The following is a 16,256-nucleotide window of genomic DNA, read 5'->3' on the forward strand; positions in this document are numbered from 1 at the left end:
TCCATGGAGTCGCAAAGAGTTGAACACAATTTAGCGACTGAACAATGAACAGCAACAAGCAATTCTTCTGAGAACTAGAAAGCATGTATTATGACAAAGATAATCTTCAAAGCATCAGAGCTAATAATATGATGAAGAGATACTGGGCAAAAAAATATAGGAAAATCAAAAAACCTGAAAAGGTAAACCCAGTATTCAAAGATGCTTTTGTTCGCAAAATGTTTGCCAAAACAGTTGCAAATCTGAGCTTCATATTTGCAACTTTAAGGGGCAAGGATGACAGACAGGCAAGCCCAGAGTCCTCCTGAAGTATGGAAACTGATTTTATATATATATATAAAATACAGGTATCCAAGGCTACAAGGATATTACAGGGTTATACCCTAAGATTAGGAATGAATGGATGTAAATCAACATTTGTGTAGACTTGCAGCATAGGCTCTGTATACAGGTGTTCAAAGAAACTCAAGCCTCAACCTCAATTTTAGGTTGAATGATACAGATCTCAGGTTCTGACAAAAAGTTTTCTCTAGAAGAAGAACAGCCATCCTAGGTCTCAAATATTTACTAAAAATAATGTTCTAAATACAATGATAAACATTTAAAGACACAAGTACACAAAGATACAAAACACCAGAATGTAATAGAAAAAACAGATAAATTCTAAAAAGAATATAAAACCAAGTTGAAACATGCAGAAAACAAGTTAAACAGTATTATTAGACACAACTGAAGAATTTATGAACCTGAACTATAAGAGAGATCAGAAGAAATTGTACAGGATCCAGTATCAAACATGTTATTAAAGGCCCAGAAAACAAAGGACAGAATAGACAGAGGCAAAATGTGAAGAAACAGTAACTAAAAAATTTCCATAGCTGACGAAAGATATCAAACCACAGATTCAAAGATCCCAATCATTCCAAAATATAATAAGTAAGAAGAAATCTACAACTAGACACACCATACTGCAATTGCATGGAAGAAAAAAGAACAGCTTAAAAGTAAAAGGGGGGAGGCAGAGAATTTATTATCAAAGGGTTCTTTGATTTGTTATCAAAGAACCTTCAGAGGGTTCATATTTAAGAATCAATTCTCAACAGCAATAGTGGACACCAGAAAACTGTGAGACATCATTTGTGTGCTAAAAATAAGTATCTGCAATAATATTATCACAAAGTAAAATATCGCTCAAGCATGAAGTAATATAAAGGCATTTAAAACAAAGAAAAAACAGAATTTTTACCAACTGTAGACCTCCTATTTCCCTTAAAGCAAATTCAAAAAGATATATTCTAGCAGAAGGCAAAATGATTCCAGACAGAAATGTCTGAGATGCTTGAAAAGTAGAAAGGAAAAAAGAGAGAGATAAATTCATGGGTAAAATCTAAGGATTATTGCATAAAATGATAAGAACAACGTCTTCTGAATTTTAAAAGATAAGGATCTAAAACTGTATCAAAGTAAGAGCACATTAAATCAAGAAAGAGTAAATATAACAAGTTTTCAAATAATTGCAGTTTCCTGGAAGAGTATAAAGGTATTGATTAATATTAGATATTGATAAGTTAAACATGTATGTTCTAGGGAGACCACCATAGGAATAAGAAACAATATACATAACTTCCAAAACAGGGATGATAAAATACAATTTATCCAAATATTTAAAATAAAAATAAAATCAGAATATATTATACTCAGACTACTGAAATTTTTTTAAAAGGGATAACAAAAAAGACAAATTTAAGAAAAGAAATAAAAAGAAGATAAAACAAACAAAAGGCAATATCTAACTTATGAATTTGCAGGCAAAGAAGGCGACTGCAACATTTTGGCAAATTTGCTATGTAATTAGTACTAAATCTGTCATTGTACAATTAAGTTTCATTTTGATCTCTGGGCTACTGCTAACTATTAAGACTTTGTAAATTCTTCATTTTATAATGGAAGTATCTGTTTTTTAGAACAATTGAGTAAATTGCTTAGTTTGTCCAAATTAAAAAAAAAAAGGCAGCATCTATAAAAAACAAAAATCAAATGGCAGGATAAAACAAAAAACACCAATAATCATAGTATATGTAAATAGGTAAAATTTGCTTTTTAAAAATGAGGCACACAGATCTTTGTATCTAAATGAATTTCCCATTCAAAGGAAACAACAGTCTTTGAACAAAGGTCTGATTCCAGTTCTAGTGAACGGAAAGTGTCCTGGGCCCTCTTATTGTACCAGAAAGTCCTGTTGGATCTTTGTCCTTCTGGTCACTGGTTTGAACAATCACCAAGAGCAATTTATTTTTGAACTAACTTTGTAATGTGTTACTCCATTTTCAACAGTTCTAACCAAACTTCTTAAAATTGCTGCAATTTTTATTTCTGTTCAGACAATTCTGCCTACTCTCAATTCCTTATATCCACACTTTTATACACATAAAAACAGAAAAATATGTGTCCAGGCTTTATAAACACACAGTTCAGATAACACTAGACTAACATCACAGATTCCTCTATTCCGTCAGTTCAGTTAGAAGCAGATGCTGCCAATGGAGGATAAAGAGAGAAGGAGCAGTAGGCAGCGTTTGCCTTCAGATCATGATCCAATAACTGTGGAAGGGGAAGAGAGATTTTTATTCTTAAACTGATGTGTAGATTTACAATGTTGTTTTAGTTTCAGATGTATAGCCCAGTGACTCAGATACTGTTTTTTAATCACTAAGTCATGTCTGACCTCATGGACTGTAGCCCACCAGGCTTCTCAGTTCATGGGATTTTCCAGGCAAGGATAATGGAGTGGGTTGCCATTTCTTTCTCCAGGGAATCTTCCCTAGCCAGGGATTGAACACATGTCTCCTGCACTGTCAGGCAGATTCTTTCTTTACCATTGAGCCACCAGAGAAGCCCATAATCATACATCAAAAACCTTACTAAAAAAAAAATTAAATGGATGGTTTTACACTAGTGTGAGTAGAGCAATTTGATGGGTAGAAAATAAAGCATCTGTACTTGAAAATAAATGGAAAAAGATCCCTGAAAAAAAAAGACTGAATTCACTTCTAGAAAATTTATTTTGGGGGAAAAAAAATTCCCCAAATATCATTAGAAATGGTAAAGAAAATAATGGAAATTTAGAAATGGAGATTAAAACTAAAGAGAGACTATATACAAACTCTGCATATAAACTTATAAATTTCAACTGAATAGATGGCTTTTTGTAAGAATATATGTTACCAATTGACTTGAGAAAAAATATTAAGCAAGAGTAACCTAAGAATTAGAAAATAAAAGGCTTTAATTGTCAAAAATTACCTTCCCAAATAGCTCAAATGTTCCTAGACAGTGAATTCTTCCACACTTTCAAGATTATTCCTATGTTCTTTTAATTCCAGGGTATTAAAAAAATGAAATGCTAACCAATTAACTTTATAAAGCAAGAATAACCATGATAAGAGTCCAACAAAAAATATCTTACATACATATTTCACTCATTAGTATATGTTTTTAAAAAACAATCAAAATATTGCCTAACAGAATTCAATATAATATTTAAGAATAATACATCATAATTAAGTAATGCAAGGAAGGTAAAGATGTTTCAATATCAACACTGATGTTGACCCCATTTCAAGCAAAGGCATAAATGGACAGAATTTCTTTAATTTTATGTCTGACTTATGCTATTACCCTGGTTGTTCTTTCCCTATGATTAATTTTTTTGTCTTATTCTTTTCTCATATATGTGTTATTAGTAATCTATCTAGGAGCCTATGCAAATAAAATGATTCTAAATACCATTAAAACTTTATGTACAATGATGTTCATCACAGAATTATTTTAAGAGGAAAATATAAGTAGGAAGAAGAAAAGGGGGAAAGGAGAAAAAAAGGAAGAGGAGGAAGAAGAAAAAGAACTTTTAACAATGAAAGAGAGTGGACTAAACAGTGGACAGTAATTGTCTTGAGGGAGAAAAATAATAGACTATTTTGGTTTTCCTCTCTGGATTTTTCTACTTTGAGACTCCACGGACTGTAGCCCACCAGGCTCCTCTGTCCATGGAATTCTCCAGGCAAGAATACTGGAGTGGGTTGCCATTTGCTTCTTCAGGGGATCTTCCCAACCCAGGGACTGAACCCGGGTCTCCTGCATTGCAGGCAGATTCTTTGCCATCTGAGCCACCAGGGAAGTCCTTTAAAATAAGTAGTGTAACATAAAATGCTAAACACCTTTAGGGAAGAAGAAAATAGACTAATAATTGTATTAGGTAGTTTTAAACTTTTTTAAACAATAACTAAAAATTCACTTTTAAAAGCAAATGAACATATCATAAAGATCTTCTAAACAGCCCAAGATGCTTTATACCTGGTCAGTCAAATAATTCTTTCAGAAAGAAAAGAGAATATTCTTCTTGACTAGCTAAAGTAACATGGATAAGTCCAACCATTTTCTTAGAAATATACCTATAAGTGTACATGTATAAGTGTACACATAGTCATAAGCTTATAAGTATATGTGTATATATGTACACACATACAATATATATATATATTAATTATTTATTATATGCATACTTTCTATAGTGCCATCCAATCATTCAGTTATTGCAGTCTTTACTGACAATTTACATAATAACTTCCAGTAAAATTTAATTTCATAATTAATTATACAGTTTAATTAGTAAACAACAATAGAGAAAAGTCATTCTGCATTTTACCTCATATTTTGGATATACAGTTTCCTTCATGACAGATACTGGAACAGAGAATTTGGGTGAAGTTAGATTCCAAAACAACTTTGTAACTCCTGGATAAGCAGACACCTTTGAAAATAACATAAGAAGCTATTAGAAACTAATAAATAGCCCCAAGGATAAACACTCAAGCTCCTATCAAAATTAGTTCTAGTTCCTGAGAAAATGAGGTGATTGGTTCCACAGTCTCTAAAAATCTGGGAAAGACAATTGATCATACCTATAAGATTAGCAAAAATAAAAAGTCAGCAGTTTCAAGTGATGCCGAGGATGTGGGAAACTAGTAAAATCACATTAGAGGCAAACTGCTCATTTCTAAAATAATAGCAAATGTAGAACAGAAAATGTACATGCCACACAATCCAACAATTTCACTTCTAGCTATACAGTGTAAGGAAATTCTTTCACATATGCATGAGGAGATATATACAAGGATGTTAATACAGCACATGAAATAGCAAAAACATAGCCCAATCTAAATGTCAATTAATAAACAGATGAATAAAATGCAGTATATTCATTTAACTAAACACTGTAAAGGCATTCCAGCACAAACATTATCAACCATAGATGGATCTTAGTAGCATACTATTTAACAGTAAAATAAGCATGATTTAGAAAGATACCTACAAAGTCACATCATTTATATAAATGTTCTTAGAACTGACAGAACTACAGGATTTATTGTTTAGGGTCACAAGTACACCTAATAAAGTAAAAAATCATGGAGTGGGGGAAAAGACACAATTGTAACAGTAACTGTCCTTGGGTAAAAAGGAAGAGAAATGGAATTAAGAAGTACAAGAGGACTTAATCTGTTCTTTAAATGTCTTTTTAAAAAAACTGAAACAAGTATGACGAAATGTTAATTACAAATACACATGTAGTCATGTGTTCATTAGTTTGGTTTCTGTATTTGTTTCTTTTAACTCTTTCCAATAAAAGTTGAAATTTTTAAAAAATTATTTGGGAGGTCAAGAGGAATCCCACAATGAAATGTGGGATATAACAAAACAAGCTAATTCTATTATGAATATATGAAACAATCTCAACAAAAGGGGGGAAGGAAAAAATTGCTGACCTCAGTAACTTTGGAAATGAGTAAAGTATATAACACTAAAGGCAAAAGAAACTGTACATAGTGCTACACTTTAGTTGATAAGGTTATTTTCCATAAGAATATGGGTAAATAATTCTGATATTTCTATACTGGAATTGAATAATCAGGTAAATGGATGGGGGGGGGCAACCAGGTTTGTCACTAACTATTGGGAGTTTAAAGATCAGCAGGGAAGGAGGTTAGAATGACCTATGTGGGTGTGAATTAGAGGTGGAGACATCAGTATGAACTCATGAATAGCTTAAGTTAGACAAAGATGGTTACATATAGAAATATCACTATGTGCATTTATTATATTTATTATGCACATTAAAATATGTGTATTTATAGGAAGGAGTTAGAATACAGACATGTATGTGTGTGAGCTGAGAAGGCCTAGAAGCAACAAAGAACTGGTGGTAATAAGCACATCCAAAGGCCAGATTTTAGTTTCTAATTACATTCTCCAATTAAGGGAACTGAGGCTTCCTGTGGAAATGGCTGATTCTGTGGACTGGCACAGGAAATAAGCAAGATGAGCCTGGAACATCTGTACTGCCAGTAATTAAATGTTAAAAAAAAATTCCACAGTGATAGGGTCTGTCAAAGGGGCACAGGAGACAACTGAAAGAGCTCTCAGTGACCAAAGCTCAGTCTTAGCAAAATAATAATAAATAGTATTAAACTCGGGGTTCCCAGGTGGCTCAGCAGTAAAGAATTTGCCTGCAATGGAGGGGACTTAGGAGACACCGGTTCAGTCCTTGAGTGGAGATCTCCTGCAGAATGGCATGGTAACCCACTCCAGCATTCTTGCCTGGTGAACCCCATGAACAGAGGAGCCTGATGAGCTACAATCCATAGGGTCGCAAACGGTTAGACACAACTGAAGCGACTGAGCACAACTCAAAGTATAAACATCTATGAGTCTTACTGATATAACAAGTGATTGAATAAATAAATGCGAAGAAGAGGCATCCTGTCCGGGTGAATCCAAATTAGTTTTTACAGATAATCTGCCCTCAAGGAGATGGAGCATAGCTCTTCATTTCTTAAGTGTGGGCTATATATAGCAACTTCTTTCCAGACTACAGTGTGGAAAGGGAGCAAAAAAGAAAAACGTCACAGTGAAGAAATGTGGCAGACACTGCCTCAGCCGGACAATTAAGGTCAGCATCAACAATGCTAAGTCACACTGGTAATATGTACTCTGGATATGATATGATGAAAATGGCACCTTACCTCAGTGGTCTTCCTCCCAAAATCACTTAACACACAATCAAATCAAAATAACATCATGTGAGACTTTGCTAGTGGTCCAGTGGTTAAGAATCACCTTGCAATGCAGGGGATGCTGGCTGAGGAACTAAGATCCCACATGCCACAGAGCAACTAAGTCCGTACGCTATCACTAAGACCAGAGGTGGCCAAATAAAATAATAGATATTTGGGGAATAGTCTACAAAATACCTGACAGTACTCCCCCAAACTGTCAAGGTCGTCAAAACAAGGAAGCCCCAGAAACTATCACAGCCGAGAGAAGCCTAAGGAGACATGGCAACTACATGTAATGTGTATCCACTTCTATCTTAGAATAGAAAAAGGACATTACCTTAAACTAAGGAAATCCAAATGAAGCATGGATCTTAATTAATCATAAAGTATAAATATTGGTTCATTGGTTTTAACAAATGTATCATACTGCTGTCAGATGTACTGGTAGTTTTCTAGGGCTACTGTAGCAAATTACCATTGGACGGCTTAAAACAACAGAAATTAATTCTCTGAGTTCTGGAAACAAAGTCCAAAATCAAAATGTTGAGAGGGCCATGCTCCCTCTGAATGCCATAGAGAATTCTGTCTTGCCCCTTCCTAGCTTCTAGTGGTTGCCAGCCACCCCTGGCATTCCTTGGCTTGCAGCGGCATTGCTCCAATTTGCTTCTATCAGCTCATGGAGCTCTTCCCTGTATGTCTATGTGTTCACACGGTTTTCTCCTCTTATAAGGACAGTCATATTGAATTTAGATATGTAGAGCTTACCCTAAATCCAAGATGATCTCACTCCAAGATTCTTAATTACATCTGCAAAGACTCTATTTCCCAATAAGGTCACATTCACAGGTATTGTGGGTTAGGATCTGGATATATCCTCTGCGTGTGGAGAGGGAAATGGCAACCCACTCCAGGATTCTTGCCTGGAGAATTCCATGGACAGAGAAGCCTGGTGGGCTATAGTCTACGGTGTCGCAGAGAGTCAGACACAACTGAGCGACTGAGCACATATCTTTTGGGGGCCACTATTTACCCATCATTATTGTACTAATATAATAATAGGGGAAACAGACTATGGGAAATCTCCATACTGTCTTTGTAATTTTTCTGGAAGTCTAAAACTATTCTAAAAAATAGAGTCTACTATCAATAAAATAATAATAATAAAACAAACAATAAAAGAAAAAAAATTTTTAAATAGTTGGAAGTGAAAAAATTAATCAGGCATTCATGACAAGTTTGAAGAATTGTGAGTTTTTAAAATTATAGCTGCTTGAGTCCATGGTATTCCTGGTCATTATGTTTTCCTTAACTTTCACTAACTCTGAGTAATACTTAATTGGACCAAACATTTCCTCAACAAGAATAGTGGCTTCCCTGGTAGCTCAGGTGGTAAAGAAACTGCCTCCAATACAGGAGATCACAGTTCATTCCCTGGGTCAGGAAAATCCCCTGGAGAAGGGAATGGTTACCCACTCCATTACTCTTGCCTGGAGAATCCCATGGACAGAGGAGACTGGCAGGTTACAGTCCGTGGAGTCACAAAGAATTGGACACAACTGAGCGACTAAGCACGCACACACCCATGAAATCTTAACAGAATTCCCTGGTGGCTCAGCAGTGAAGACCCTGCCTGCAATGCAGGAGACCCGGGTTCGATCCCTGGGTCAGGAAGATCCCCTGGAGGAGGACATGGCAACCCACTCTAGTACTCTTGCCTAGAGAAGCCCATGGACAGAGGAGCTTGCTAGGCTGCAGTCAGACACGTCTGAAGCGACGAAGGAGCAGCAGAATGAGACCTTACCAGTCGCCATCTCCTGACACAGACTTTGAGAGTAATATCCAAAGACCCAAACACAGTAAATAAAGATTCACAATTATAAGCTGATACTGAGTCTTCACCACTTTTATTTCTCAACTAGACCACATTTCTTCTCTACCAAGAGAGTATTTATTTAGAGAAAGGTAGATTATTTCAGATGCTAGGTTCATTTGTCTACCATAGAAATTCAAAATTGTTTCCATCTCACTCATCCTCTGTTTTGGTGGACACACTGCATCCCTTTATGCTGTATAGACCTAGAGCCAGGAGTTCCTTGATAAAAGATGAAAAAACTCTTCCAAAATCAGTTGAAAATTCTTCTTCCAAAGATCACCTAGAAATTAAGATTTCAGATATTCAAATGATATATCACATACAATGTGGTAAAGCTTTCCTTGTAGTAGATAGACTTTCAGCAGCTTGAGCATCTAGAATAAAATTATTCCCCTAGAAGAAAGTAATATACACGCCTCTAAATGGGAAGAAAGAAAAATCTATCTCTAAACAGCACTATTTTGTTCTCAAGGAAAAGCACCCATGCACTTTCAGGAGAGATTTGTCAAATTAAACTAGCAAAGAAACACTCATCATGGAATACTGGTTTCCCCAACAATCCTCAGAACTTTCTAAGAGGAAATCAGGACAACAGAAGCAGCCAGATTGGTGGCTGTTAGAACTTGACTGCACAGCAAACTGAATTACGAGCTATAATTTAGTAATTCTAGAGCAGGGCTTCCCTGGTAGCTCAGACGGTAAATAATCTGCCTACAGTTTAGAAGACCCAGGTTCAGTCCCTGGGTTGGGAAGATCCCCTGGAGACAGGAATGGCAACCCACTCCAATATGCTAGCCTGGAGAATTCCATGGACAGACGAGCCCGGTGGATTACAGTCCATGGGGTCACAAAAAGTCAGACACGACTGAGTGACTAACATACATACACACACACAACTATAAAGTAAGCTAGGTTAATTAGTTTAACAGCACCTACACAGCCTCTAAGGTTACTATGTATATTACAACCCAATGCAATAACCACGTTCGTACTAAAGACCCAATGGTTTCAGATTTCAAATGCAACAAACATTTTTAGCTGTACAAATGATCATTTAATACATATTCTTTCTAACTAAGTTTAATTTTTTAGCACTGATCCAACAACCATAATTTTTATTAAATTTTTAAGCTAATTATAAATTCACATGCAGTTTTAAGAAATAATACAGAGACTATCTTTTACCCAGTTTACCTCAAAGGTAACATCTTGCAAAACTGTGGTACAGAATCACAAACAAAATATTGACATTGATATAGTTAAGATATAGAACATTTTCATCACCGTAAGTGATCCCATGTTGTCCTTTATAGACACACTCCACTCATTCCCACCCCCCAATCCTGAAACCCTGGAAAACCCTAATCTGTTCTGCATTTCTGTAATTTTGTAATTTCATGAATGTTATATAAGAATATCATCCAGTGCATAATGTTTTGGAATTGGTTTTTTCCAGCATAATTCTCTGAAGATTTATCCTTATAGTTTATGTATTCATTCTGCAACATGCTTAATAGTATTGATAGTTCCATGTTTATTTTGATTTTTTAACTGTCAAACTATTTCAGGGGTCTGAGAAGGGAGTTTTGTAAGCCTTTACTTTCCTTAACATGATAGAGCTATTCAAATTATCTATTAATATTTCTTTTTTTTTTTTTTTTTTTTTTGAGTTAAAAGTCTGTCTGGTGGGTGCCTATCTCAACCACCATTAATTTTATTTATTTATTTTTTTTTTTTAATTTTTATTAGTTGGAGGCTAATTACTTTACATCATTACAGTAGTTTTTGTTATACATTGATATGAATTAGCCATGGATTTACATGTACTCCCCATCCCAGTCCCCCCTCCCACCTCCCTCTCCACCCGATCCCTCTGGGTCTTCCCAGTGCACCAGGTCCAAGCACTTGTCTCATGCACCCAACCAAGGCTGGTGATCTGTTTCACCCTAGATAATATACATGTTTCAATGCTGTTCTCCTGAAACATCCCACCCTCGCCTTCTCCCAGAGTCCACAAGTCTGTTCCATACATCTGAGTCTCTTTTTCTGTTTTGCATATAGGGTTATCGTTACCATCTTTCTAAAGTCCATATATATGTGTTAGTATACTGTAATGGTCTTTATCTTTCTGGCTTACTTCGCTCTGTATAATGGGCTCCAGTTTCATCCATCTCATTAGAACTGATTCAAATGAATTCTTTTTAATGGCTGAGTAATATTCCATGGTGTATATGTACCACAGCTTCCTCATCCATTCGTCTGCTGATGGGCATCTGGGTTGCTTCCATGTCCTGGCTATTATAAACAGTGCTGCGATGAACATTGGGGTGCACGTGTCTCTTTCAGATCTGGTTTCCTTGGTGTGTATGCCCAGAAGTGGGATTGCTGGGTCATACGGCAGTTCTATTTCCAGCTTTCTAAGAAATCTCCTATTAATATTTCATATTGAGTGAGTTGTGGTAGTTTGTGGTTTTTTTTGAGGAACTGCTCTGTTTTGTATAAGTTGTCAAATTTATGTGTGTAGAGTTGTTTATACTGTTTATAGGGTTCTTGAGGCAAGAATACTGGAATTGCTTATATAAATTGCTTATATTAACAACTAGAGTTGCTTATAGTATCGCCTTACTAGTCTTTTGACGTCTGTAGGGTCTGTAGTGATATCTGTTTCATTTTTAATGTTAGTAATTTGTGTCTTTTCTGTTTCATGTCAGTTTTGTAGAGATCAATTTTTTTGTAAAACTATTTTGTCTCAGTGATTTTTCTCTATTGTTTTCATATTTTCAACTTCAGTGATTTCTGCTCTTCCTTATTCTTTCCCACTGCTTGCTTTGGGTTTATTTCGCTCTTCTTTTTCTAGGTTCTTGCAGTGGGAGCTTAAATTATGGATTGGAGACTTCTCTTTTTTAATCGTAAGCATTTAGTGTTATAATTTTCCCTCTTGGCATTATCTCTGTTCCATAAATTATGGTATGTTGTATTTTCATTTTAAATCAGTTTAATTGGTTTTCAAAGTACTTTTTAAAATCCCTTGAGATGTCCTCATTAACCCATGAATTGATTATACCTCTATTGTTTAGACTCCAACAGTTTGGAGATTTTTCTGTTATCTATGTTATTGATATCTAGTTTGATTTCATTATGGATTTATCTTGGTATATCTTCTGCAGGAACTCAAAAAGAATAAGCATTCTGCTCTGATTTGGTGTAGTGTTCTGTACATTTCAATTAGATCCTGTTAGTTGATAAGAGTCATTGATTTTTCTGTATCCCTGCTGATTTTCTAGTGTTCCACCAACTATTTAGAGAGGGGCATTGAAGTTTCCAATTGTAATTGTGGAATTGCCTATTTCTCCTTTCAGTTCACCAGCTTTTGCTTCACATATTTTACAATTCTGCTGTTTTGTGCACACGCTTTTTAAGAGTACTATGTCTTCCTGGCGGGTTGACATTTTTGTCATAATGTAATCCCCTTCTCTGTCTCTAGCTGTCTTTGCTGGGAGGTCTACTTTATCTGATATTAACATAGTCAAAAAAAAAAAAAAAACATAGTCACTCCTACTTCTCTTTGATTAATGTTTGTATGGCTTATCTGTTTTAGTCTTTTACTTGCAGCCTCTCTAAATCATTACATATGAAGTCAGTTACTTGCAGATAGTAAATAGTTGAGTCATTTCTTTTAATCCACTCTGAATTCCCTGTCACTTAATTGGTGTATTTAGACCAATAATATATTTAAGTTAGGAATTTCATCTGTCATTTCATTTTTTGTTTTCTGCTTGTTCTCTCTGGTTTCTCTTGTTTCTCTGTTTTCTTTTCCCTGCTTTCCTTTTACATGGACATATTTTAGAATTCCACTTTTATTTATCTGTGGTGTTTATAAATATGTCTCTGTATAGATTTTTAGTTTTGCTCTAGGTGTTATGTTATATAAACATAACGTATCAAAGTCTACTGATGCCTACACTTTACCAGTTCAAGGGTGTGTAAACCTACCTTCTTTTATGTCTCCTTTCTCCATTTATAATACAGTCGTCTTAAACATTTCCTCTGTATACATTTAATGGCATGGTAATTTTTGCTTCAACCGACAGAAATAATTTAGAAAACTCAAAAGGAGGAGGAAAATCCTTTATTGCATTTACTCACGTTTTTGCTTTACTTGTTTTTGTTCCTTCCAGATATTCCAAGATTTCATCTTTCATCATTTAAGAACATCCTCCAGACTTTCTTTCAGGGTAAGTCTGTTGGGTGACTAATTCCCTTACTTTCCTTTCATCTGGAAATGTCTGGATTCCCCTTCATTCCTGAAGGATATATTCTCTGGATATATAGAACTCAGGGCATACCATACTTTCCTTTCAGCATTTGAAAAATGTTCTGCCACTTACTTCTGGCCTCCAGGGTTTCTGATGAGAAATCCACTATCACTCAAACTGTTTTTCTCCTGTAGGTAACATATGGTTTCTCTCTTGCTGCTTTCAAGATTCTTTTCTTTGTCATTAGGTTTCAGAAGTTTGACTATTAAGTGACTTGGTTCATATTTCTTTGGACTTCTCCTGCTTGGAGTTTGCTCAGATTCCTGAATATGCAGGTTTAAGTCTCACTAAAATGGGGACGTTTCCAGTCATTATTTCTTCCTAAACGTTTTCAGTCACCCCTCTTCTTTTTCTTCTCCTTCCAGGACTGTGATAACACAAATGTTAGATCTTTTACTTTAGTCCCACAATTAACAGACTCCTGAGGATCTGTTAATTTTTTTTTTCTTTAATCTATTTCTCTTGGTTGCTCAGACTAGATAAATTCTACTGTTTCATCTTCAACTTCACTTCCTATCTCCTCCCTTCTACTTTTGAGCCCATCTGCCAAGCATTTTACTTTGGTTATTATATTTTTTAAATTCTTAGAATGTTTTCAGTTTCTTTACTAAGTATCTTCAATGTTTTTTACTAAGATTTTCTATTTCCTTTCTAAATCTTCTTGTTTTTAAAAAATTTTTTCAGGTGTGTTCATAATTATCACTGAAGCAGTTTTAAGGATGATGGCTTTAAAATCACTGTCAGATAATTCTAACAATTCTGTCATCTAAATGATAGCATCTATTGATTACCTTCTTATATTCAGTTTGAGACTTTCCTAGTTCTTGGGGTGGATTAGTAATTTTCAATTGAAATTTGGATACTTTGCTATGAGATTCTGGATCTTATTTAAACCTTCTGTTCCAGTTGACACTCTGCTGGGCCTCCTCTGATACCACCGCAGTGGGGAGAAAGAGAAGTGGCTCTTTACTACTAGGTGGGGATGCAAGTCCAGGATCCCCATGTGGTCTCAACTGACACCATAGAAGGGAAACCTCATGACCACTCTACCAAAACGAAAGTCCCAGCCCCACACGGCCTTCTTCAACAGCACGCGGTCAGAGGCGTGACAGTGCCTTCTCGTTCTCTGTGGCACAGTGGTAAAGAATCTGTCTGCCAATGCAGGAGATACAAGAGATGCTGGCTCAATCTCTGGGTTGGGAGGATCCTCTGGAGAAGGGAATGGCAACCCACTCCAGTATTCTTGCCTGGAGAATCCCAAGGACAGAGGACACAGGCAGGCTACAGTCCCTGGGGTCCCAAAGAGTCAGACACAACTGAGCATACACATTACATACTTTGGCAAGAGTAAAAGTCTAGTTTTCCTACAAGACCTTTGCTGCTAGAAGTGAGGGAAGGACCAGGGCCACCATTTTTTCTGTGATGTTTGGCTGGGGTGGTTATTGTTTAAAAATTGTGTTGTGCTAGGCTGCCCCTTTCCTGGTTCTTTGGCTAGAAAGAGTAGGCTTTGTTTGGACTTTTTTGTGTCTTTACCTAGTTTTCTTTCCAGGTTACCAGGTTTTTTTAACTTGAAATTATAAAAAGGATTTATCAAAGGATACACGAGGCAAAAAAGGAAACTCAAGGAACTAACTTGTCACCGTGTCATTTCTTGGATCCCAGAGTTCCTAGTTAGAGTCTCAGTCTCTCCACCTTTCAGATCAGTCCTGTTTGTAACACCCAGGTTTTTACTTGTACTTCGCAGGAAGAACAGAAAAAAGAACTTCCATTGCATCATTCACAGAAGTGGAAGTCTCACAACTAAGTTTCAAGAAACTACCTCTTCTATGTGTGTTAAGTTGCTTCAGTCATGTACAACTCTTTGCAACCCCATGGACTGTAGTCTACCAGGCTCCTCCCTCCATCGGATTCTCCAGGCAAGAATACTGGAGTGGGCTGCCATTTCCTCCACCAGCGGATCTTCCCAACCTGGAGCTCAAACCCTCGTCTCATGTCTCCTGCATTGGCAGGCAGGCTCTTTACCAACTGTGCCACCTAGGAAGCATATTATCAAACAAGAATATCCATAATTATGTTTAAAGGCTATTAAAATAATCTCTTCTTTTTCAACTACATATCTGCATGAAGCCAGAATTTTCCTCATATAGTTCAGTCAAAACAACTTATCACAAAATTCAATGCAGAAAAAAGCATAAGAATCCAGCTGTCATCTATTAAGCCAAGCATTAGAGATTTGCAAAAAATACAACTCCAGTTTTATACTACTTCTTTGTTTTAAAAAATATAACCATTTTTCATTAAAAAATATAGCATGTTAACATATATGATTTTAGTACTATTATTTTTCATTTAGAAAATAAACATTTTAGCATTTTCCCGGTTTTAACTTCCAACATTGCAAATATCAATAGATAAGCCACATAAATAATTATTGAAGTCCTCAATAATTTTTAAGAATGTAAAAAAGGGTCCTGAAACCAAAAAGTTTGACAGTCTATGAGATAGAGAAAACTAATATTAAAGGAAGCTCTTACTTCCTCTCCAAAGAGTTGTAACTGTGGTTTGTGAGCACTCTGGCCAGTTCCTGGTATCCGTTCAGGTAGCATCCCTGGTCTTGTTTGAACAACAGCAACATATTCTTGACTGACATCCTTAACAGGAGCTCCGTGCAGTATTCTACAGTGTGAAAAAAAATTTTTTTTAAGTCATCGATAAAGCAACAGGTATTTACTCTCATTTTATATCTCTATGAAATAAACACAGTGACATTTGATATCTACACTAAATGAGACTTTCCTGGTGGCTCAGTTGGTAAAGAATCCACCTGCCAATGCAGAAGACACAAGAGATGCAAGACATGCAGATTCGATTCCTGGGTCAGGAAGATCCCCTGGAGAAGGGAATGGCTACTCACTCCAGTATTTTTGCCTGGAGAATTCCATGGACAGAGGAGCC

The 16,256-nt window shown here is 35.9% G+C and overlaps 1 protein-coding gene across 3 annotated transcripts in view; it reads right to left on the reverse strand.

Annotated features, from left to right (window-relative positions):
- The window catches only part of TTC6 (tetratricopeptide repeat domain 6), a 205,806-nt gene that overhangs the window by 97,137 nt on the left and 92,413 nt on the right, over positions 1–16,256 (reverse strand). For all 3 annotated transcript variants that reach the window (XM_070478006.1, XM_070478004.1, XM_070478005.1), the window contains exons 7-8: positions 15,836–15,977; positions 4,706–4,810 (exon numbers count right to left, since the gene is read on the reverse strand). In XM_070478006.1, the coding sequence (XP_070334107.1) occupies positions 4,706–4,810; positions 15,836–15,977 (247 nt within the window). The remainder of the gene's footprint in view (positions 1–4,705; positions 4,811–15,835; positions 15,978–16,256) is intronic.

The sequence above is a fragment of the Odocoileus virginianus genome, chromosome 16 (assembly GCF_023699985.2).
Source record: "Odocoileus virginianus isolate 20LAN1187 ecotype Illinois chromosome 16, Ovbor_1.2, whole genome shotgun sequence".
Taxonomy (NCBI): domain Eukaryota; kingdom Metazoa; phylum Chordata; class Mammalia; order Artiodactyla; family Cervidae; genus Odocoileus; species Odocoileus virginianus.